This window comes from Bidens hawaiensis, unplaced genomic scaffold (assembly GCF_021521415.1).
Source record: "Bidens hawaiensis isolate Kalapana, Puna unplaced genomic scaffold, B.hawaiensis_p1.1 tig00010811_1, whole genome shotgun sequence".
Taxonomy (NCBI): domain Eukaryota; kingdom Viridiplantae; phylum Streptophyta; class Magnoliopsida; order Asterales; family Asteraceae; genus Bidens; species Bidens hawaiensis.
Window position 1 is genome coordinate 246,388 of NW_027491833.1, and position 22,022 is coordinate 268,409.

At 35.4% G+C, this 22,022-nt stretch overlaps 2 protein-coding genes and 1 pseudogene across 3 annotated transcripts; 2 read left to right on the forward strand and 1 right to left on the reverse strand.

Moving 5' to 3' along the window:
- The first annotated feature begins 4,982 nt into the window (after positions 1–4,982).
- On the forward strand, positions 4,983–7,060 carry LOC143536499 (uncharacterized). The gene is made up of 4 exons (XM_077030475.1): positions 4,983–5,105; positions 6,232–6,354; positions 6,476–6,648; positions 6,744–7,060. The coding sequence occupies exons 1-4, from the start codon at positions 5,084–5,086 to the stop codon at positions 6,834–6,836; spliced, it is 411 nt and encodes a 136-aa protein (XP_076886590.1). The 5' UTR covers positions 4,983–5,083; the 3' UTR covers positions 6,837–7,060.
- A 4,848-nt stretch (positions 7,061–11,908) lies between these two features.
- Positions 11,909–15,275, forward strand: LOC143536500 (small ribosomal subunit protein uS17-like). The gene is made up of 6 exons (XM_077030477.1): positions 11,909–12,022; positions 12,126–12,166; positions 12,623–12,723; positions 13,675–13,819; positions 14,861–14,950; positions 15,030–15,275. Exons 1-6 carry the CDS (start codon positions 12,011–12,013, stop codon positions 15,118–15,120), a joined length of 480 nt encoding a protein of 159 aa, XP_076886592.1. The 5' UTR covers positions 11,909–12,010; the 3' UTR covers positions 15,121–15,275.
- Positions 15,276–17,822: 2,547 nt separating this feature from the next.
- On the reverse strand, positions 17,823–21,578 carry LOC143536519 (squalene monooxygenase SE1-like; annotated as a pseudogene). Its single transcript, XR_013135900.1, has 8 exons — positions 21,281–21,578; positions 19,884–19,995; positions 19,604–19,774; positions 19,334–19,506; positions 18,900–19,118; positions 18,438–18,814; positions 18,198–18,378; positions 17,823–18,117 (listed from the first exon to the last, which is right to left on the reverse strand). The product of XR_013135900.1 is annotated as a squalene monooxygenase SE1-like (transcript).
- Positions 21,579–22,022: the final 444 nt, after the last annotated feature.

Consider the following 22,022-nt stretch of genomic DNA (forward strand, 5'->3'; position numbering starts at 1 on the left):
TATAGGGAGAATCTCGTGCCGCCCAAGCTAAAAAGTGTCCACAAATATCTCTACAGTTTGAATTTTGAAATGATATAATTGTATTTTACCCGGTGCATAAAACCGAGCGCTTATAAAATCGAAGCCTTGTCGATTCCAAGTGTTAAAGCGGTACGTCGATGCGAATTTGGATGGTCTCGGTTATATGTGCTATTGTACCGGAACTAAAGTAAAAAATATAACAAAAAAATATATATAATTTGAGGTGGACCAATGGGGTGATGTCGTATGGTAAACCTCGAGCGTTGGTAAAACCTGAATATTGTCGATCTCGGGTGTTGGCGCGTTGAATCTACGTAAATTCGACCGGTTTCCGTTATGTTCTTTACGGTATCGGAACTAAAAAACAATATCATCGTTCGGTTGGTTTTCGTTACGTTCGTTACGATAATGGAACTAAAACAAACACGGTGAGTCTACGTGAATTTGGTCAGTTTCCAACACATTTGTTAAGGTACCTAAAATAAAAAAGACGATAAATAATACAAAACAAAAACAAAATTGGTATTCGATCGGTTTTCTTTACGTTTATTATAGGCCGGAACTAAAACAAAACAAAAAAACGTCTTGCACCGATAACGTGTAGCCAAGTCCTAATAGTGTTTGCTGCAGCAAAATCTCTTAATTATGTTAGAGCATTCTCAACCGGTTCTTCATTCCTATCTCTATAATTACACTAAAAAAACACTACATTTCCCTCTCATGTTCAATTAAATAATATTTTTTATACTTTTATCATTACAGTTCTCTCTCTCCTCTACTCACAACCAATCCAACAAATATTAAAAAATAAATAGGGGAAACAATGTTTCCCAAAATTTACAAAAAATCACTACATTTCTCTCTTCACCCTATAATTTACACTCAGAATCACTTACAACATCACCCTATAATTTGCAAACCTCCCTCACATAATTATAGAGAATGGGATGAGAATGCTCTTAACATATTTAAAAATAACATATATCAAATAAATGTAAAACAAAAAAGAAAACGAGAAAATGTTTTCAAGAAAGAAATGAGTTCTCAAAACAACAAAGTAAATAAATACCAAAAAATTTTTTGACTTTGGAATGGGCTTGAACATGTATGCTTTTTTTAATTTTCATTTCCAAGCTTTAAGTATCCTTATAACTACCGGCGCATTAGACATCACAATTAGATAAGCATCAAAATAATTTACATAAAAACAAAACAAAACTAATAAAATAATCCAGAATATCTTTTGTGATATAAAAGTTCTTAATTATACTATATATATATATATGATATTGTGTCATGTATTGTTAACCGGATGCTGACTGGATACTCGTTGAACTCACCCAATGAAGCCGCTTGAGCATGTTACATAAGAAAGTATGTTTTTGGATAACAATTTATGCTCGATTAGATGAAATTAAATTTTTGCATAAGAAATGAGTTTTGTTATTCTTCGTAAAATGTCAATTTTCAACCAAAACCGTTATTTTGATTTTTTGCATAAAGTTCTAATATGAGCTTTGCATGGCTTTAATGTAATGGGCCAATATGTGTTTAACTAACAGGGGTGAAGTTTTATTGAAATTAGATGTGATTTAAATCATGCTAGTAGTTTTACATAAACTATTTTAACTTATTACTTACTTTTTTTTTCCTTTTTTTTTTTTTTGGGGGGGGGGGGGGGGGGGGAGTCGATTCATTATGCCAAGTAATGGCATATATGTGTTTCTCTAACTTTGTTTGACTTTCTAGGAAGTCAAAGTCACAGGGGCCAAGGATACAAATCGAAGAATCTAGACGTTCCAACTGTCCAAGTGAGTTCATGAATTCTGTAAGCGTAAAAATTGTATGAGACTATGATATTAGGCATATACTCATGTGGATGGATAACTATTAAGATATCAGTTACATAAACATATTCATATATATGGTGTTAATTGGGGTTATAAGATATTTGGATAGAAGATGTCTTCAGACAGTTTAGTTATATATATATTAATGATATAAGGCATGAAAATAGAGTTAAATCGAATCACGTGTTCCATAGCAAGAACATAGAATCTTACAAAGAATTGGTGATAAAATTGAGTTGGATGTAATGTATGGTCTATATGGATCTCATCGCGAGAATACAAAATCTCACAAAGACATTGGTGATAAAATGAGGTTAATTGATTTCATAATGCGGTTACTAAATGTTAGTCATAGTATACCACGTTGCATGATATGTATTGTCAATGTCCAAGCAGTGATAAACGGAGTTTTAATCTTAAATAGTGTTTTGACTCGTTTGGGTTAGAATTGCATAAATTTCATTTAGATATTTATGCACTTGGTGATGATAGGGTTATATATATATTATTGTATAAGTATGGTTTTAAGATTTATAGCTTACTTATAAAGTTCACAAATGAATCAGGATAATAAACCATGAAAACTCAAAATTTGGGGCTAAAAACACAACTTGCAACATGTATCGGCGATTCATACATTGTCAAACCTATTATACGCGAACATACACTCATTGGGCATGTTATACACCTAAAATACAAAAGGAGTTGGTGTATCTAATGTTGATCAACGTAAGACAAGCCGAGTAGGTTTCCGATATATGGTTTTTGTGTTTTTAACGCTTGGGTTATTTTGTATTATTGTAGGAGATATAATACGTATGTGTAAGAACTAAGAACTAACATATCCTTGTTAGTGGTGTTTAGCAGTGTTTTTTTAGGTAAATACATATCCTAAAAGGAAAGGAGACATCGAAGATCGAACATTACTTTATTATCAGATCCACTTTTTAAATTTAAATGTATAAGTATAAAAAGTTTTATCATGTATCAAGGAATGTAACACTTACTCAAACTTGTCATTGTTTTCTTGTTGAACTGAACTTATATAAGGTGAATCACATAACTAGTACTGTAATAACATTATTAACTAATCATGATTTTGCTATGTTCTGTAAAATAGAAGATTAGGAAAGTATAGTATAATAACATAACTAGTTTTATAAAATGAGGATTTTAGCCTCTTTTGACACATTTTTGTTGTTATAAAACCATAGTTTTTTATTTGAGTTGTCCTTGGTACTCCCTTTAATCAAAACCTGATCTCAAAGTCAGTATAAAAATCAACTTGAAATATTTCGTAATTAGTGATATTTATATTGATTCTATACTTTTACAAATTTTCAAAACTATAAAAACTTGAAATACTTGTAATTATATTTTCTTTATCAAATTCGGTTTCGATACGAGCATGAATATATAATGATTTGAAGTAATCATAATATGTATCCAGGGCTGGCTTCGAGAAGGCGAAAAATTTTTTTTGACCTTAAGTGAAAGGAACATTTTATTGAGTTTAAATAATTTAATTTTAAATGGGCTTACTTGATTATGATTTGAGTTGTTTTAAAAACTTTTGTATAAAAATAAACTTAAAAATGTCTCATTTGAGACTGGAAACCACAACCTCTTAGTTATATGTCATACATCTTTGTCACTAGACCAAGCTAGTGGTTATGTAATTGTGTTAAAACATTGATTATACATATATTTTTTTATAAAAATATATATAATTTAAAAAAAGAAAATTCGGGCCTAGCAGGGTGACGGGCCTATGACCGTCAACTACCCTGCCTCCCCTCATGGCCGGCTTATCATATTTGTTCTTTGAAAGGATAAAATGCACCATCTAATGCCATTAATGTCAAGTTGATTTACATGTAAAATGTGTAAAAAAGTTACAATCATGAGTCATGCATGCCGTCCCAATAAATGTCTCGTATTTTTTTAAAGTTAATTTTGTCACTTAAATTTTAAGTTATTATATAAGCACACATGTTATTCACACAAAAACACATGTAAGTGTTGAATAAACAAAACTCGTAAAATGGTTTTCAGATATAAATCTGTAAAACATATATAACATGTTCACATATCAAAACATTTATTAAACGATCAACACCTCGTGTCTTTCACAAAGGTTAACATATCTAATTAACTACTTGTATTAGGTGCTGTTTGTTTTTGCAGACATAAACTGTCTGCAAGCTGATTTCATCTGTTTTCATGTCTGCAACTGAAGATGTGGTCTGAAGATCTGCAAGCTGAAAATATAAGACTGTTTGTTTTTATAAGCTGATACTGTCTGCATAACTGTCAAACTTATCTCACAAGATAGAAGTCATTTATTCAAGTTACATAGAAAATATAATAATAAAATTGTGGCGGCGGACGGTGGGTAGTGGCGATGGATGGTGGTGGTGGTAATGGACGGTTTTGGTGGGTGGTGGACGGTGGTAGTTGACGGTGATGGCGTCCGACAGTGGGTGGTGGTGGTGATGAACGGTTGTGGTGGGTGGTGGACGGTGGTGATTGGTGGTGGCTGTGATGGATGGTGGTGGTGGTGGTGGTGGCGGACGATGGGTAGTGGTGGTGGATGCTGGTAGTGGCGGCGGACGGTGGGTAGTGGCGGTGGATGGTGGTGGACGGTGGCAGTGGGGGATGGTGGTGGTGGCGTACGGTGGGTGGTGGTGGCGGACGGTGGTGGGAGGAGTGGATGAGAGGGTGGCTTCAAAGGGATAAGAGTATGATTTTTTTGCGAAGATGTTTTAAGCAAGATTTCTTTGCTTTTCTTTTAAGATGAAAGAAAATAACTTAAGATCTGTTTTAAGAAAAAAAACAAACAGTCTTCAAGGGTAATGTCTGCGCGCGTGCAGACATTAGCTCCCTTGAAGATGTTTGAAGAAAAAACAAACACCCCCTTAATCTTCTCGAAACTTCACGTTGGTATAAGTTTATAAAGATGTGAAATGATCTCTTATTCTCAAATAAATAAACCAACAATTTTCAAATATAGAAAAATCAAATTCAGACCTCCAAGTCACAAATAACACAACCTAATAAGCCCAACGTACAACCATACGAAGCAGCACATCTTTCTATTTAATGACACCCACACTTGATCATAGTTTCACCAAACCCTATTTGTTGTCTAATCTCCTTTCTCTCTCTCTCTCTAGCTTTCGCCGCCTCCCTCTCTCTAGAAATCAATCAACATGCCTCGCAGAAGCTCCGGTGGTAAGCTTCTTAATCCCTTTTAATCTGATAGTTTTTGATCCGTTTGTTGAATATACAGATCTGAGTTACATTACCGTTTCATTTCCAGGGTTTTTTATGGTTATTTATTGTAAGGTTTTGTTTAATAATAACCAGGTGTTTGTTAATTGAAGATTTGTTGTAGGTTTAATTGTAACTATTTGCTGTGTGATTGTTTGGAATTGTTATTGATTATTATTATTTAAATTGGGGTTTTTTTTAGGGTTAGGGTTTTTGGATTTTAATTTTTTTTAGATTTTTTTAGGTTTGTTGCTTGTGGTTGTTTAATTAATGGTTAATTTGTTCTTAAAGTGCTATGGAATTGGTATCTAGGGTTTGTGAAATTAAGTTGTTTTGTAAGATGAATGAAAGCGTAGGTTTTGAAGCTGGAAAAGTAGAAAACAATTATTGTGCTGATATTTTATGTTTATGTTAACGAGTGATTGTTTTTCTTTACTGTTGAATACTTGATTATTTAGGAGCTGGTGTAAATGAGCTGAGCTTAGACTAAACTTCAGCTCGAAGCAGCAGCTTAATCGAGCCCGAGCTCGGTTAATGCTTGGCTCTTTTATAGTTTTTATTGATTCGATCTTGAGTAGTTTGCGAACGTTTTGGCTTGTTTGCATCCATAGAGCTTCTTTTATCCTGTTTGTCGATATCGTTTTTAGAGCTTTGTTTATGTGCCTTGTTTTTATTTGGCTTTTTTTAGGTCCGATTGTTCATGTGATCAAGTTTATAAAATTGCAGTTGGTAGTTTGTGTTTTTTTACCATTTGACTTGTGTTTTATTCAATGGATATCGTATCGTGGTAGTTAGTATTTAGTATTATGTATTAATCTCCAAAAACAAAAGAGTTAAGGGCTTTTAGGTTTGTTAACAATCAAGTGGATAAAGTTGAGTTTAGGGAATAGGAGTTGCAAGTAAGCTGTTAAAAGTAGTGAACCATTTCCATTCAACACCGGTGAATTCAAAAACTTGAATTACTTTATTTTTTGTATTTGTGGTTGTTATGCTACAAACTTATCGCATTACATATGTTTTGCTGTGTTCCTGTTATCTGTTTTGCCATTATTTATGTGGTGTGAAATGCTAAAATTCAAAATTGCAGGAAGATCAGCCCGTGCACCTGCTCGTGCCCCAGCACGCAGCCCACCAGCACCACCTCCAGCCCCTGTTCAGAGCAACAGTGGTGGATCCATGCTCGGAGGCATTGGTTCAACCATAGCCCAAGGTACATTAACTTTACATTACTACATGCAATATGTCAATATGTACTTGTTACTTGTTAGTTAACGGTAAGCCAACATATGCATGTTTCATTGTTTCTTATTATGTAAATTTATTATTTGTAGGTATGGCTTTTGGTACTGGAAGTGCCGTTGCTCACAGGGCTGTCGATGCTGTGATGGGTCCTCGTATAATCCAACATGAAACTGTTCCAGCTGCTGCTGGTCCCGAATCTGCTGTCCCAAACACCAGCTCTTTCTCTGATGCTTGTGGCATGCACTCCAAGGCATTCCAAGATGTATGCTTCATTTGTATATTTAAAGGTTTTATTTGATATGCTGCCGCATAGGATATTTATGGTTTGATTTGTTTTCGTTTTTGTTACTCTTGCAGTGCATTAACAGCTCTGGAAGCGACATCAGCAAGTGCCAATTTTACATGGATATGCTGGCCGAGTGCAAGAGGAACTCAGGTCTTGCGGTCTAAGTGCTGAACTATTATTGATTCAACTTTTGGGCATTGGTGCATTCAGTGCCTAGAATTTTATTGTTTGGTTGTTGGGAATTATGAACTTAAAATATTTTGATGGCCAATAAAGACAATGGATGTTGATGATAATTACCTGTTTATTGGATGCTTTTAGCAGAATATGATGTATGTCATCTACTCAATACTTTAATCTGCAATAGATATGTTATCTTTTTGTTTCATACTATGAATTGCTCTCTTCAAACCCTTCAGTAGCGAGTTGTAAGGCCCCGTTACCGGTAGCCCTACTTTCGTGTTGGATTTACTCATAAACGCAGTTCTAAATATCAGAGTTAATTAAAACATTCGCGGAATATAAAAGCTTTCATAAAACATTTCATAACAAAACACGTCTTGTCTTAAAACATCATTTTGTCTTTCAAAATAAACGAAACATTAAACTTAAACGTCTTGAGTCTTCCGATGCCAGCCTCTTATTCAGTGCCATGTGTCTCCTCAAGCGAGCTGCCTCATCCTACTCACCTGCATGCATACTAAAAGTCAGCTACGCTGAGTGAGTTCTAGTTAATCATACATTATACAATACACATAAACTTATATTCTTTCATTCATACTTTCACACTTTCATACTTTCTTTTGTATTAACTTACTTTCATATCTTACGTTATAAAGAGCATTACGCCCTACATTCCTCGAGTATTATTATGGCTCGGTACCCTCATTCCTCGAGTATTATTAGGGCTCGGTACCCTCCTTTCTCGAGTATTATTAGGGCTCGGTACCCTCCTTCCTCGAGTATTATTAGGGCTCGGTACCCTCTTTCCTCGAATATTAGTAGGGTTCGGTTCCCTAGTTCTCGAATATTAGTAGGGTTCGATTCCCTCTTCGTTACCATACAACCATACATCATACCTCGAGTATTATTAGGGCTCGGTACCCTCTTTCCTCGAATATTAGTAGGGTTCGGTTCCCTAGTTCTCGAATATTAGTAGGGTTCGATTCCCTCTTCGCTACCATACAACCATACATCATACCTCAAGTATTATTAGGGCTCGGTACCCTCTTTCCTCGAATATTAGTAGGGTTCGGTTCCCTAGTTCTCGAATATTAGTAGGGTTCGATTCCCTCTTCGTTACCATACAACCATACATCATACCTCGAATATTATTAGGGCCCGGTACCCTCTTCGTAACCATACAACCATCCTTTCCTTCTTTTATTAACTTTATCACATTCACACACATAAGCATACATATCATACTTACCTTATACTTAGCGTTACAACCTGACAGTACGTGCAATATCCGAAGATCGTTCACGTACCGTCAAGCCATCATTCATACATATCACATTATTCACATAAGGCATACACTTATCTCTTAGGATAAGCGTATTAACAAACATATCGAGTATGCACACAGCCCCGAAAACATAACACATAAATGGGGCTAGAAACTCACCTGAATCCTGTTACGCTCTCCGTTAATAATTATTCCATTCTTGAGCTGTGCACGGCTAACTGTATAATATTTACACGTATCAATTAACTACTACTACTCATGTTGTATTTCTATCTTTATATGACCCACAACGAACGGGGGTCCGGGGGCAGCGCCCCTGGCAGGGGGGTCTAGGGGCGGCAGCCCCTAGCAGGGTCCAAGGGGCAGAGCCTCTGGCTGGGGTCGAGCTGTCAGGTCAGCTTGGAAAAATTTTATTTACATTAACTGTCTTAACACATTTTTCATTAGGTTTTTAATTTATTTTCTGAGCGAACTTAACTTTATGCGAAGTTAAACCTTAAGCAAACTTAGCTTTAGGCGAAGTTATCAGTTAGGCGAACTTGGCCGTAGGCGAAGTTATCAAGGAATGGGAAGGAAATTAGGGGATGGGAAGGAAATTAGGAGAGAAAAAATGAGACGAAAAGCTTTTTTTGTGTTCCTGAGTTTAATGAGAAGAAATTGAAAATCAAGGAATTTACATATTTCATGTGTATCCGAGTCGAAAGGAAAAGAAAGTTATAATTTTACTATTATACCCTTTACGTAAAACTAAAATAAAAGTTTTGAGGTTAATATAGTAATTGATAAGATTTTCTCTTATAATCTTTAATTTTGAAGGATGATAATATACTTAAATTTTCTAGCATTTTTCCTTCTTTCCCCTCTTCTTTTTTAAAAAGTCTTTGGAACATGATTTTTTTTCTTATTTTCCTCTTTTTTTCATTTCCACTCCTTTGTTAAATGAGACCCGGGAACACAGTGTAAGGTTAGGTTGGATGAGTTGATGAGATGGGATAAGCAGCGGAATACTCCTTCCTAATTGAGAGTGGTTTGCAATTCAGGCATTGCTAGCCACCCAATCCCAAGTGTCAGGATTGATGAAAGAAACAACGCGTATCTTTATTTTTTTTCGAGTTTTTGTATGGACTATATGCAGTTAGAGAAGTTTAGAACACACTTAGATCTTGTAGAAAGTATCACTAACAGTTAAGGTTAAGGGGTATACACCATTATGGCGGGGTTAGATCTTGTAGAAACTATCACTAACCTTTAAGGCTAAGGGGTATACACTAGTAGGCAATCCCCACTGGTCCTACTTGGCAACCCACCCCTCACTCGACAAACACCGCCCTTTATATTTGGTCACGTGTGACCTGACCTTACTGAGCATGGTCACTTGCGTCAGTAGCCCCTTGCCTTGCTTTTTTGACCGTTGCAACGTTCTGTTTTTTTTAATCTTATTTAAAATATATATTTTATTAATTATTATAATTCCAGATATATATTTTAATTATAAAAAATGTATTAAATAAAAAAAGAATATAGGAAATGGAGAATGATGAATAATGGTGTTTAGGGTGTATACCCCTAGGTTGAAGGAGGTTGAAGGTGATGTTAAATGATGGGGAAAGCTGACGTGGCGCTGACGTAACGAATGAGGGAAATGGTGTTGAGGGTTGTATGCCCCTTAAGCTAAGAGGTATTTGCTTGATTTCTACCAAACTAATTTACCTAATGGCATAATGAATGAGCCAGAAAATCAACCCTTCCGATATCTTTTCGGCACATAAAGAACACAAAACTTGAGCAGGTCTTTCAACATGTGACCTCAACAAAGTTAGAGAGGCTAGTTATGGTAAAATGAATAAAATGAAACATCTTATGTTCTAGTGTTTCACTGATGGTGGGTGTGGTCATGATGGAAGAGGGGAAGGTGAATCGGGATGGTTGATGTAAGAGTGGGAGACATATGCACTTCTACAAAGGAAGCATGGGCATTTTATAATATCCCTTAACTTTTTTGTCGAAATGTAAAATTAGTGGAATTTTATTTTTTTCATCCTCATTTTATGTAATCGGATACCCTAAGCAAATATTAGAATACCCCTAGATCCAAATCCTTTATTTTTTTGGGATACTTCTGAATATTTTTCTAGATGCGCCGTTGGTGAGAGGGATGGCCGAGAGAAATGATAGTGCGAATACGTGATAACGGTGTGGTAGTGACTCTTTTTTGGGACGGGTGGGAACACTATACCTTCTGGACCGTCTGTAGAAGGGGTTGGATGCACGGGATGACATCATTACTCTTCGGTGTTGATGTTAGATCATTATCTTTTTCATCCCTCCTATGTTTTGCTACCATTTCTTTTTCAAATCATCAACATATATATTTAAAACTTTGACTACTATATTATCTAGATAATCAAATTTGAAATACATGATATGCTAGAATAATTCAATAATATTTTGATTTTATGTTATTTAAAAATTATAGAAAAAGAAGTGAGATGTGAGTTGTTGGAGTGTATAGTCGATTTTTATATGCATAGGTTTCCTGCTTCATCTTAAGTTACTGGACTTTCTAACACCATCACCGAAGAGTGAGGATGTCATCCCGTGCATGATACATGAGCAATGTTGTTGAAACCGGACCGGACCGGCCAGTCGAACCGGTCCGACCGAGATTCGGTCCACCGACCGGTCCGGTTCACATAGTTCGCTCGGCTAACAGGGAACCGGCCGGTTCAAACCAGAAAACCGGACCGGTTGAACCGGTTTTCTAAGAAAAAAGATTTTTTTTTTTGAAAAAATAATTTTTTAAGCTTGATCCGTCATTTTTGACCAAATTTGTTCGGCCAGTCCGACCGGTTCGACCGGTTGAACCGGTGAACCGGTAGGTCATCCGGTTCAGTGTCCGGTCCGGTTATGAAAACATTGTACATGAGGGTATGCATACCTGATACCCAAGAGGTAAGTAAAGATGCTTTATCTTTCTTTCTTTATTTTCTTTTAAGACCAACGAAATAACATGTATTAATATTTTCAAACAATTACACCAAAAGGTACTAGCAATTAGCTAGTCCATTTACCCAGTGTTTTACAAACCGGTTCAAATCGGTCGGTTGAACCGGATTTTGCATCGCATGCCGGTATTTTGAGTCCGCTGTATCTGGCCGGTTTGCTAGAACGTCGTACCGGTGGTTTTTTCTAAAATACCGGTAAGCCGGTTTTAAGTACGAGAAATTTTTGATATTTGCGGCCCATAGTTTCCAAAATTACTTTTAACCCAATAGTTAACATTCAAACGTGACTTTAGGACTATTCTTTTAAAATTGAGTGCTTTTGTATTACTTTTTTAATATTGATTAACTTTTGGATTACTTTTTGTTATAGAATAATTTACTTTTAGGTTATTTTTGGAGTTAAGGTTGCATTTATATGAAATTATAATGTAAACTATTCAACCCGTCGAACCTTTCGATATAACCCGGTTCAATCGGTTATACCTTTCTTTAGCCTAAACCGTTACAAGTAAAATTTCGGTTTTTAAAACATTGTATTTACCAGAAAAACATCACCAAACACAACAATACATTAACAAACACCCTTAATAGTTAATACAATCTACCCCAATGCTCTCACAGAATTCACACCAATATAAATTTGAAAATAGGTTTTTATGTGACTAAAAACAAACTTAAAAAGGTAATTAACAAAAGTCCAGCCCACAAAAATCATTCAGTCTAACAGAAGCCCATTAGGCCCATTTTCACTTCACAAGACCCATAAACGAAATACATCATTAGGGTTTACTTGTCACTTGTAATCAATCAATTCATCGTCTTCTCATTGTGCCTCCGTAACTGAAACACTAGGATCTCATCAACAATGGCTGAACAGGTTAATCAATATCTTAAGCCCTCAATTTCATCTATATATATAATTATATATATACACCTTCAGATCTTAACATTTTGTTCTTAATTTCTGTTTCAATTGATAGACGGAGAAGGCGTTTTTGAAGCAACCGAAGGTCTTCTTATGGTAATAATAATAATAATAATAATAATAGTTCAACTGTTTCTATTCAAATTATTGAAATATGTTATTCGGTTGTGTGAGATTATAGGAGTCTTAAGTAAGTTGAGCTGAGCTAGACTAGACTCGAGCTCAGCTCCTACGATAACTCGAGCTCGGCTTGTGAGCTGTTGTTTTTTAGCTACGGCTTGGCTCGTTTATTATTTATTAATTAAATTATACACTTATTTATTTATAACGAGTCTAGGCTCAAGCTCGTGTAGTGTGAAATTAAAACATACAAGTCTAGAAGAGTTTAAACTTAAAAATACACGAGCCTAAACGAGCTTCACATACAAGGCCCGGGATAACTAAACGCGCGTTGAGTTTTATATCGATCCAAGCTTGACTAGCTCACTGGCGGCTTAGATGGTTCGCATTTTTGGAGGTGATTAACTGATTTTTGATTTTGTGTTATTATAGTTCGAAGAAGAGTGGGAAGGGGAAGAGGCCTGGCAAAAGTGGGAACAGATTCTATAAGAGTGTTGGTCTTGGATTCAAGACACCGAGAGAGGCTATTGAAGGTATTATTTATTAAACAAATTTTTTTATATAATTAATTCTCATGTTATTTTGTTCTTTTGAACTGTAATTCATCCTTTTGTTCAGCTTAGTTTTAAGTGGTTCTTACGGTTGTAGCTCTGTTTATTTTGATTCATGAGATCTAGAGTTTGGCTTGTTTATTGTTTTTTAATTTATACACGGTTTTACTTATTTTTTGTTTGTTTTGAGATATTCTTTATGCGAGCTTAAGCTTTGTTTGGGCTCGTACGTAGTACATTAAACAAGCCAAATTTTAGCTGAAGCTCGGCAATGCGGTTTGAAACTAATACATAGAAATCCGAAAGAATTAAAAATAAAATATACACAAGGCTGGACTTGCCTAGACAATCTTTCCATACAAGGCAATGGCTTGGGCTTGATGACTAAACGATTTTTGTTTGAGTCGTGTTTGTGAAGGCTTGGCTCAGTTTGAGCTTTTTACCGATCTGCTATTGAGTAGCTCTCGAGATGCTTGGCTTGTTAGCACCTCCTAGTGATTTCTTATGCTGTTCATGTTCAAATGTTTAATGTTTGCTGTTTTGACTGCTAAACTTAAGGGATTGGAGTTTAGACTCATTGAATTAGTAAAATAAGTAATGAGTTTGTTGATTTGTTGCCGCTCTGTTTTTGTGTTTATGTATTGCTTTCTTTCAATCTTGTGTCATCTTAAACCATTGCATATGGTTATGCTGCTAACTTTCATGGGTGTTACATGTTTGGAGACCTGTGTTAGTTTTTTTGATTATGAAATGTTTTGGAACTTTGAATGAGTTTTGATGTTTTAAGATGCTACTGTTGTTTTTGAAATCATAAAAAGTCTCTTTTAGGGTAGGAATACATTTTTACATATTCATAATAGATATTACTCTACTATTTCTGATTTTATTTTTGTGAATGATACTGAACATGCTTTGAATCTTAACTATTACTAGGAACTTACATCGACAAGAAATGCCCTTTTACTGGTGACGTGTCAATTAGAGGACGTATACTTGCGGGTACCTGCCACAGTGCAAAAATGGTTAGGACCATCATTGTTCGACGTGACTACCTTCACTATGTCAAGAAGTATCAACGGTATTTTAAATTTTTAGTGGTAGTTTTTATATACTTTCTGTTAGGGGTCGGTTCAAACAAAACTATTAAACAAAAAATAATTAGGAATCAAAGTAACCTTTTTTGGCTTTAGTAAATTTTTACCGAGCGTAGTTACTGGCAAGGTATAGAAAGTGTATTTATCTTTAGTTTTAACTGTTTTATCATAATTCTTTGTTATTTTTATGCAATCAACATCTTTTTAGTTTTTTATCACTTAAATTTAGTTTAGGTTTTCTTGCTTTTTTAAGTAACTAACTATATAATTTGTTTGAGTTTAGTTTTTAGTTGAACCTTGATGAATATTTAAATACAATCAAAAGAATCATGTAATTAAGCTTTTAAAGTGAATTAAGAATCTGAAAGATCATATTATCAACAATGGAACCTAATTTTTTGATGATCAACTCATGACAAGTTTACATCAGCCAAGTCATTTTGTTCGGCTTCTTATATTGCTTTTGTAGTTGTCATGGGTTCACAAGTAACGCTACCATTTCAACCAGATTAGTGTAATTCATATGGATTTATATCGGACCCAATACCATTCATATTGCTTATGCTAGTCTGGTCGGTTTAGGAGTGTTGCTTTTGGTTTCGTAACAACTGTAAAAATGACATGTGAAGTAGAATGTGATTATTTAGTTGTTATAAGCCTCTCACTTATTTAGTTGTTATAAGCCTCTCACGTGTAAATCTTCATGAGGATAATGTTTCAGTGTTTAAAAGATTCTTTTTTCATTTGTTTTGAAGTTTTTTTAGCTGATTTTTAGTTATATTTAGAAAATAAAAAGAAAAGAATTGTTGGTTAAAAATTTATTGAGTTACGAGTTAAGAAAAAAGTGTTAATAGGTTGATAAATAAGATTAACAAGGTAAAAGTGAAAGAGTTACAATAGATTCTTAAAAATTAAAGAAAAACACATTCTTTGTTTAAATATTATTTTCTTCTCAACACTTTTATGTAAAATTTCATGAGATTGGCAACTTTTAATGTTTATGCTATGTTTTGTTTTTAACAAAGGTATGAGAAGAGGCACTCGAACATTCCAGCACACATTTCTCCATGTTTTCGTGTGAAAGAAGGCGATCATGTCACTATTGGACAGTGCAGGTCTGTTCATATATTTTACAAGTTTTATATTATCTGGCACTTGATTTGATTTTGAGTTATTATTTACATATTTGTTTAGACCATTGTCCAAGACCGTGAGGTTTAATGTGTTGAAGGTGATCCCAGCTGGATCTTCTAGCGGAGGGAAGAAAGCGTTTACTGGCATATAAGGAAAGGGGCTTATTAGGTTTCGCAAATAAACATTTCATTTTGATTTGCTGATTTTAAAGAGAATTTGATTTGATTATGTTTTGTGGTTCATGTAGACTCTAGTCTTGTTTTACTTGTGACATGAAAATTTTTCATTTTATGCAACGGGTTACATCTCATCGAATAATGTAATGGTGGTTATCTCATGGTGCGTATGTGGTGGCTAGATTCTTTGTGTAGCTTTTTAACACATTCGAATGCCATTAAACATGTTAAGATCTCCGTTTCTAAAAATGTTTTCTGCATTATGAACCTCGAGACCACAAAGGATAACCCGTGAGATCTGTAGCGTACCAAAAAATAGTGATACCTAAAACAATTGGTAGTATGAACAATTGGTAGTTTGTTGCTGGTATCGTTAAAAATCCGAAACCATTAGATGGTCTTGATTAGAAAAGATACCAGTGGTCAATTAGTACTGGTTCAGTGGTTTGGAATGGTTACTGGTTTGAAACACTTTAGGGACTGCCGATACTAGGCACAAAACTGCTATCCTTATTGATTTCTATAAAACATTTTCTTCTTAAAGCTACCTCAAGGTTTGGTATAATGTTTTGTGTTAAAATCTGTGATCTTATATTCCAAGGGTTTGGGAATCACCATATGCAAATATGTTTGGGGTAATGAAATGAGCGAGAGAATCGAATGGATGAGGTAATGGAATGGATTATTACCATTTCAATTAAATGTTTGGTTATTATGTGAGAATGACATAAATTATTAGTTTTTTTATTTTTTGGTAAGCTAGAAAAAGTCAAAATAAAATAATATGGTAGTGAATGGTGGTGGGATGGTGGTGGTGGGCGGCGAGTAGCATAGTGGTGGTAGGTGGCGGTGGTTGTGGTAAGCAGGCAGGTGATGGTGGTGACGGCTGGGAGCGATGGTTGGCGGCGGTGGTGGCGACTATAGTAGGTGGTGGTGGGTGGCGGCACCGGAGGCGGGTGGTGGTACGTGGTGGCGGGCGGTGGTGGTGGTGATGAGAGGGCAATGATAGTAGTGGTGGGAGGGTGGTGGAGGTGATATAGTGTGAAAGAGGGATGAAATGAAAAAAACAACAGGAGGTGGATTGAATGAATTTGAGGTGTTTTAGAGAGAATGAAATAGACATGGTAATGGGTGATTCCATTCCATTGATCAACCAAACACATTTTTTTTCATTCCATTAAAATGGTCCATTCAGTTTCGACTCTCATTCATGCAGGGGCGAAGCTTCAGTGTGGCCAGGGGTGCCCCGGCCCCCGTGTTTTTTTGCGAAGTAGTGTAAATTTACCCGTTTTCGATCGAAAGTTTTTATACGTAATGCAAGTTTAGCCTTTTTCGGCAGAAAATTTGAGCCCGGCCCGCCCTCGTTTGTGAAATTTGTATGCATTTTGAGCTCGGCCCTCCCGGTGCCTCAGTCTAAGCTTCGCCACTGCATTCATGCATACCAAACGCTACCTTATCTATACATGGTAGCATAAGATTCAAGGGAGTTTGAACTCTATCTGAAGCCACCATCAATATCTTTACCTATATAGTATATACATGTTATCATCCGATGAATCATAAACGTTGGATGATACAAACTATGACATTGCCGATTGTATTTTGTGTACTTGCAATTTGATGACACAATTCAACATTTGTTGCTATCAAAACCCACACATCTAGACATTTGTTGCTCTTCATTACTGGCTAACTTCTGATCATCACCCACCATCGTCAAGCTCCCCTTTCATGCATCAGCCACCATCGTTAGCTACATCAACCGCCACTTTTTCATAAGACAGATATTTATGTTCATGTTTGGGCGTTTATTAAAAATCAACATATGTTTGCTCGTTAAAAATATGAAAAAACTTACACATCTCAATTGAAAGAGCCCAAATGTTAAAAAATATAATGAGTGTAACCAATAATATATCTGTATTTAATCAAAACCATAGTTATTAAAATCGCAGCGCCTGGCCGCTTAGGCGATTTCTTCGAGTGAAGCGGGGGTTCACCACCTTCCTTAATTACATGTGCTAATTTAGGAGAAAAGTCGGCCCTTGCTTATAAATCGCAGGGCCTGGCCGCTTAGGCGTTTTTTTTAGTGAAGCGGTGGTTCACCGCCTTCCTTAACTACATGCGTTAATTTAGGAGAAAGGTCGGCCCTTTGTTAACATGTCGCTAAACTTTAATTTAATTTAGATTGTTGTTGAATAAACTGTCATTACTTTTGATGGAAAACGCACATATCATTCGTTTTTTAATAAATTGTATGCTTTGATGACATAGGTTGGTTATTTTTGGATTTTAGATGATTTCGGTAGTTTATGTTAGAGGATTATGGCTTGAAATATATCGGAATTTGAAAAAAACTGGTATTTTCCATTACAAAATATGTTTGAAATTTTTTTATTTAGTGCGTTTTTTTTTCTCAAGACCCATGTTTTTTCTGCGCATATACCCTCGAAGAGGTCTTTGCGTCTTGAGTGCGCCTAACGCATTTGATAACTACAATCAAAACATATCTACGCTGAAAAAAAATAAAACAAATCATTAAAAAATGTAAAATATATAAAATAACAAAAGAATTAAAAACATAAGGCTAAATAAATCCAGGACTCAACTTTATAAAATAAAAAGCATCTATCAAAAATCAAAATCAAGTTCATAAATAGAAATCCCAAATTAATTGGTGAAAAAGTAGAACATTCATTACAACTATATAGTTGCTAGTTGCACACTAATGAGTGTGGTCCAGTCCAACTGTCCATATGATACACCACCACAAATCAAACACGTGGACATTCCAACGTGTAATGTCTATACACCAATAAAAACAATTAGCCACAACAATATCCAACATGACAACCTGTTATTGTGACACAACTTGACGACCTTTGTAATATGCTGGTACTGTTACAGGAAAGAACATTTGTCTAACACCTTCTGACTTTATAATAAATAGGAAAGATAATCCCAGATGCACCCTAAAAACATTTTCATAAAAAAAATATCAAATGTTAACAACTTAACATATGAAATAAACATTTAGAATTTAGATGCTAACCGAGATGAGACGAGCCCCGAGCCATAGGCGTTTTGGTGACGGGAACGGGAAGCGCAAACGGCCGACACCGTATATAGCTACGGCAAAGAAATGTAGGAACAAGACCAGTGGGCGCGGGTTGAGTCCCGAGAGTAAAGATATTGGTCCCTCTGAGCACATGCCTCCCAGGCTTGAAAAATGACTCACAAACCGAGCTCGAGCTTTAGATATAGAGCTAACCTGAGCTCCTTCAAGTAAAACGGGTCGAATTCGAGCTTACGTGTCTCGAACCTAAGCTCGGGCTCAGCTCGTTGAATAATACATTAATAATTTAATATTAGTCAAAGCTTCTCTTGACTTGCCTTTCTAAGAGTGTAGAAGCACTCAAGATAATTGGTAAGTGTAGTTGCGTCGTTAAGATCGCGTAGCGGTCTAAGAAGGTCACGAAGTAAGACAATATCTGACAAAGCAACTGTCATCCCTCCTCCGGTTAACGGGTGTCGCATATTAAACGCGTCTCCCATTAAAAGTGCACCTGGAGTCGGCTGAGGATCAGCCGGCATGCTTCGGTTTGGCATTGTTCTTATATTTCCTTTATCTACCGCTGCTACAAATGCGTCATATAACTCATGTGGAATCTGAATTTTTTTTTAAATGTTAGCATATATTGGTTAATCACTTAATCATAACACAAATTATTATTAGCAAATTATTAATTAATACCTGTGGAGCAATAACTGTTTTGAGATATTTGGCCATTTCACCACTGGCAATGGAAGGTACCTTTTGTCCCGGGACATCAACTAAACAACGAACCTCGGTGTTACTAATGGGATAAAACAAGATCGGTGACGGGTCTGCGAGGATAACGTGTCCATGATTTGCATATGGAAGATCAATATTCTCCAAAACCAGGCCCACAAAGGAAGAAGGTACCTCTACCTGTTATATATAAATGTTAAGTTGTTAATTATAATTATTACTAATTATTATTAGGCTTTATTAGTTTATGGCCTGTAGGCCCAAGTTAGGTTAGTCTTCCTCCATTCTAATGACAGATTTCAGAATATTATGATTTCAGTCTCCTTTGCAATAAACAAATTCAAACTTATTTAAAAGAAAAGCAAGTGATAAAAAAAAGTGAAAAGTAAATATACCTTAGGCTTGCAGAGAGCGCGACGTAGATTAGAAAAACAGCCATCACAGACAATGGTGAGAGGCGCATGTGCGGCCATTATCTGCCCGTCTTTGGTCTTGTAATACACTCCTTTAACTTTTCCATTTTCCTCGAGTAATGAAGTTACAGTCCCTTGTTCCAGTTTAACACTGGTAAGTAAAAAATTACCAAATTACCCAAAGGCTTTGATCAATAAACTTGATATTGAAATGCATCTAGATTGAAAAATATAAGAAAGAAACTATACTTTGAAGAGATGCAGCTTTCTCCCTCATCCGTTGAATAAACCGCCCATTGTGAAAGCTTCTTCCAGATATATCAGACTCAAATTTTTCCAAAGGATAGGATAGTTTTGTGTTTCTACCATCCATATAAATTGCATAACCAAAAACTTGTTGAGCTTCAATTCCATCCACACAATCTGCACCAATAGGGAGTATAGAAAAAGATGTCACTGAGATGATATGACTGACATGACACTTTCACATTAAAGATTGTGATTACTGATTAGGAAATTATTGGAATCTTACCCTCAAGACCCAACTCGATCAGTTTTAGATAACCACCGGGCTGTAGAAGCTCACCCACGATTCGATCCGGTTCAGTCAAGTCCCTTTCAATTACATGCACTCTGCGTCCATCCTGTTTAAGATAAGAAATCCGTAAGTATAGTGGGACAGTCAATGATGTTGAAATTAGCCAAAAAGAGTATGTATCCAAGATATACATTATACAATTTGTATACATATACTGGAATCCACTTTCTACACAAAAGGAACGAATTAGATCAGTTGGTTTGAAATTTGAAACTTTGAATATCATATTAAAGTGGATTTGAATCTTCTTTATTAACAACTTTTGTCTTGTTCTAATCAAACAGTAACAATTGACCTAAGAAGTTGCTTTCACATGTGTGATGTATAATCTATGAATTAGTTTGCTTATGGAGTTATGGTCAAAGAATATCATACCTTACTAATATTCTACTTGGCCATCTTCTTATGCAAGCAGGAATAACAACATTTTACTTACAAATAATTCATATAATCAAGTCAACTGCTAGACATCTACATCAAACACTTTAAAGTTTAAACAACTCAAATGCATCAATTTTGTAGAAAAAATTATACATCTTAAAATCCTATCCTATATTACCTTAGCTTTGTGACATTAGGTTTCTTTTGGTACATCTAGCTTATAATATACTATCAGCAATGAATTTTCTATGTTAATTCTAACTACATATATATGTACCTAGCGTCAGGATCAAATACAAATAACTCTTAGCATGAGAAACGCACAAATAACACTATGTTAATTCTTTCAAATTTCATAATGTAATTAATCTAGTTCAAACCTATATAATAATAATAATAATAATAATAAATATAGTTATTCGCACGATCAGTACGTTAATTTCATTTGTACCAGATCGGGCATCTGTATACCTGACTAAATCAAACACAACTAACTCTTCGCGTGAGAAGCTCACAAATAACACTAGCTTAATTATTTCATTTTTCGTAATGTAATTAATCTAGTTCAAAACTATATAATAATAGTAATAACAATAATAATAATAATAATAATTAATCTAGTTATTTGTACGATCTGTACATTAATTTCATTTGTACCGGATCAGGCATATGTATACCTAACTAGATCAAACACAACTAACTCTTCGCGTGAGAAGCGCACAAATAACACTAGCTTTAGTATTACATTTTCCGTAACGTAATTAATCTAGTTCAAAACTGCTAAGTAATACTAATACTAATGATAATAATAATAATAATAATAATAATAATAAATCTAATTATTAATTTCATTTATACCGGATCCGGTCACTATACACCTAATTAGAACCGTAGAAGCAATAATGTTTCTGTTAAGTGAACAAGATGTACAAGTAGAATATACACCGAACCTTCGCGAGAGTACAAGCAAGAGCAGCACCGGCAACACCGGCTCCAACGATAATGACGTCAGTAGTTCCGTCAGTCTCCGTCAAGTGTAATCCACCGGTACTCAATTTCCGGTCAATCTCCTTGGATTTACGACGCCGTTTCACGTTCGACCGCAGAATGTACAACAAATTGAAACCTAATAATAATAACGCAACGGCGGTAATAAGAAGATGATAGTTATGATTAATAATAAGCTTAAGTGATTCAAGCTCCATGAAATGAAATGAAATGAAATGAAGGTGAAGAATTTGAGTTTTGTTTTGCGTTTTAAGTTTGTTTAACCGAGTGAATGAGTCGGCCAGCTTTTAAAGTCTAAAGCATGTGGCCTACGCTACGAACGACTGCCTCTTTTTTCTTTTACCACAATTTATTTATTTGTTTTTATAACATCGACTTTCTCGTGTTTTAAAACACAAACTTTTTAAATTGAAAAGTCATTTTATCTCATGGTCAAACTATATTGTTTTAATCATACCTACTTGACTTGAGCGTTTTCTCAGAAGACCATGTCGCCAGCTGTCATTTGACGGTCTTTGTGCCTATACAAGAACAGAACTCGCTGAGGCGACGAAGCTTAGTGAGGGCCTGGGGAGGCTCGCCCCCCTATTTTTTGCGTAGTAGTGTAAATTTACCCGTTTTCATCCAAAATTTGTATAGTAAATTTACTCGCGACTTAAACTTTGACACCCCACACACACGAAC

Excerpts from the sequence above, each read along its gene's own strand:
- LOC143536499 (XM_077030475.1), top strand. The coding sequence starts at position 5,084 with ATGCCTCGCAGAAGCTCCGGTG. Across the intron at positions 5,106-6,231 it reads GCCTCGCAGAAGCTCCGGTG|GAAGATCAGCCCGTGCACCT; the intron begins GTAAGCTTCTTA and ends TCAAAATTGCAG. Across the intron at positions 6,649-6,743 it reads ACTCCAAGGCATTCCAAGAT|TGCATTAACAGCTCTGGAAG; the intron begins GTATGCTTCATT and ends TTACTCTTGCAG.
- LOC143536500 (XM_077030477.1), top strand. Across the intron at positions 13,820-14,860 it reads TATGTCAAGAAGTATCAACG|GTATGAGAAGAGGCACTCGA; the intron begins GTATTTTAAATT and ends TTTTTAACAAAG. Across the intron at positions 14,951-15,029 it reads GTCACTATTGGACAGTGCAG|ACCATTGTCCAAGACCGTGA; the intron begins GTCTGTTCATAT and ends ATATTTGTTTAG.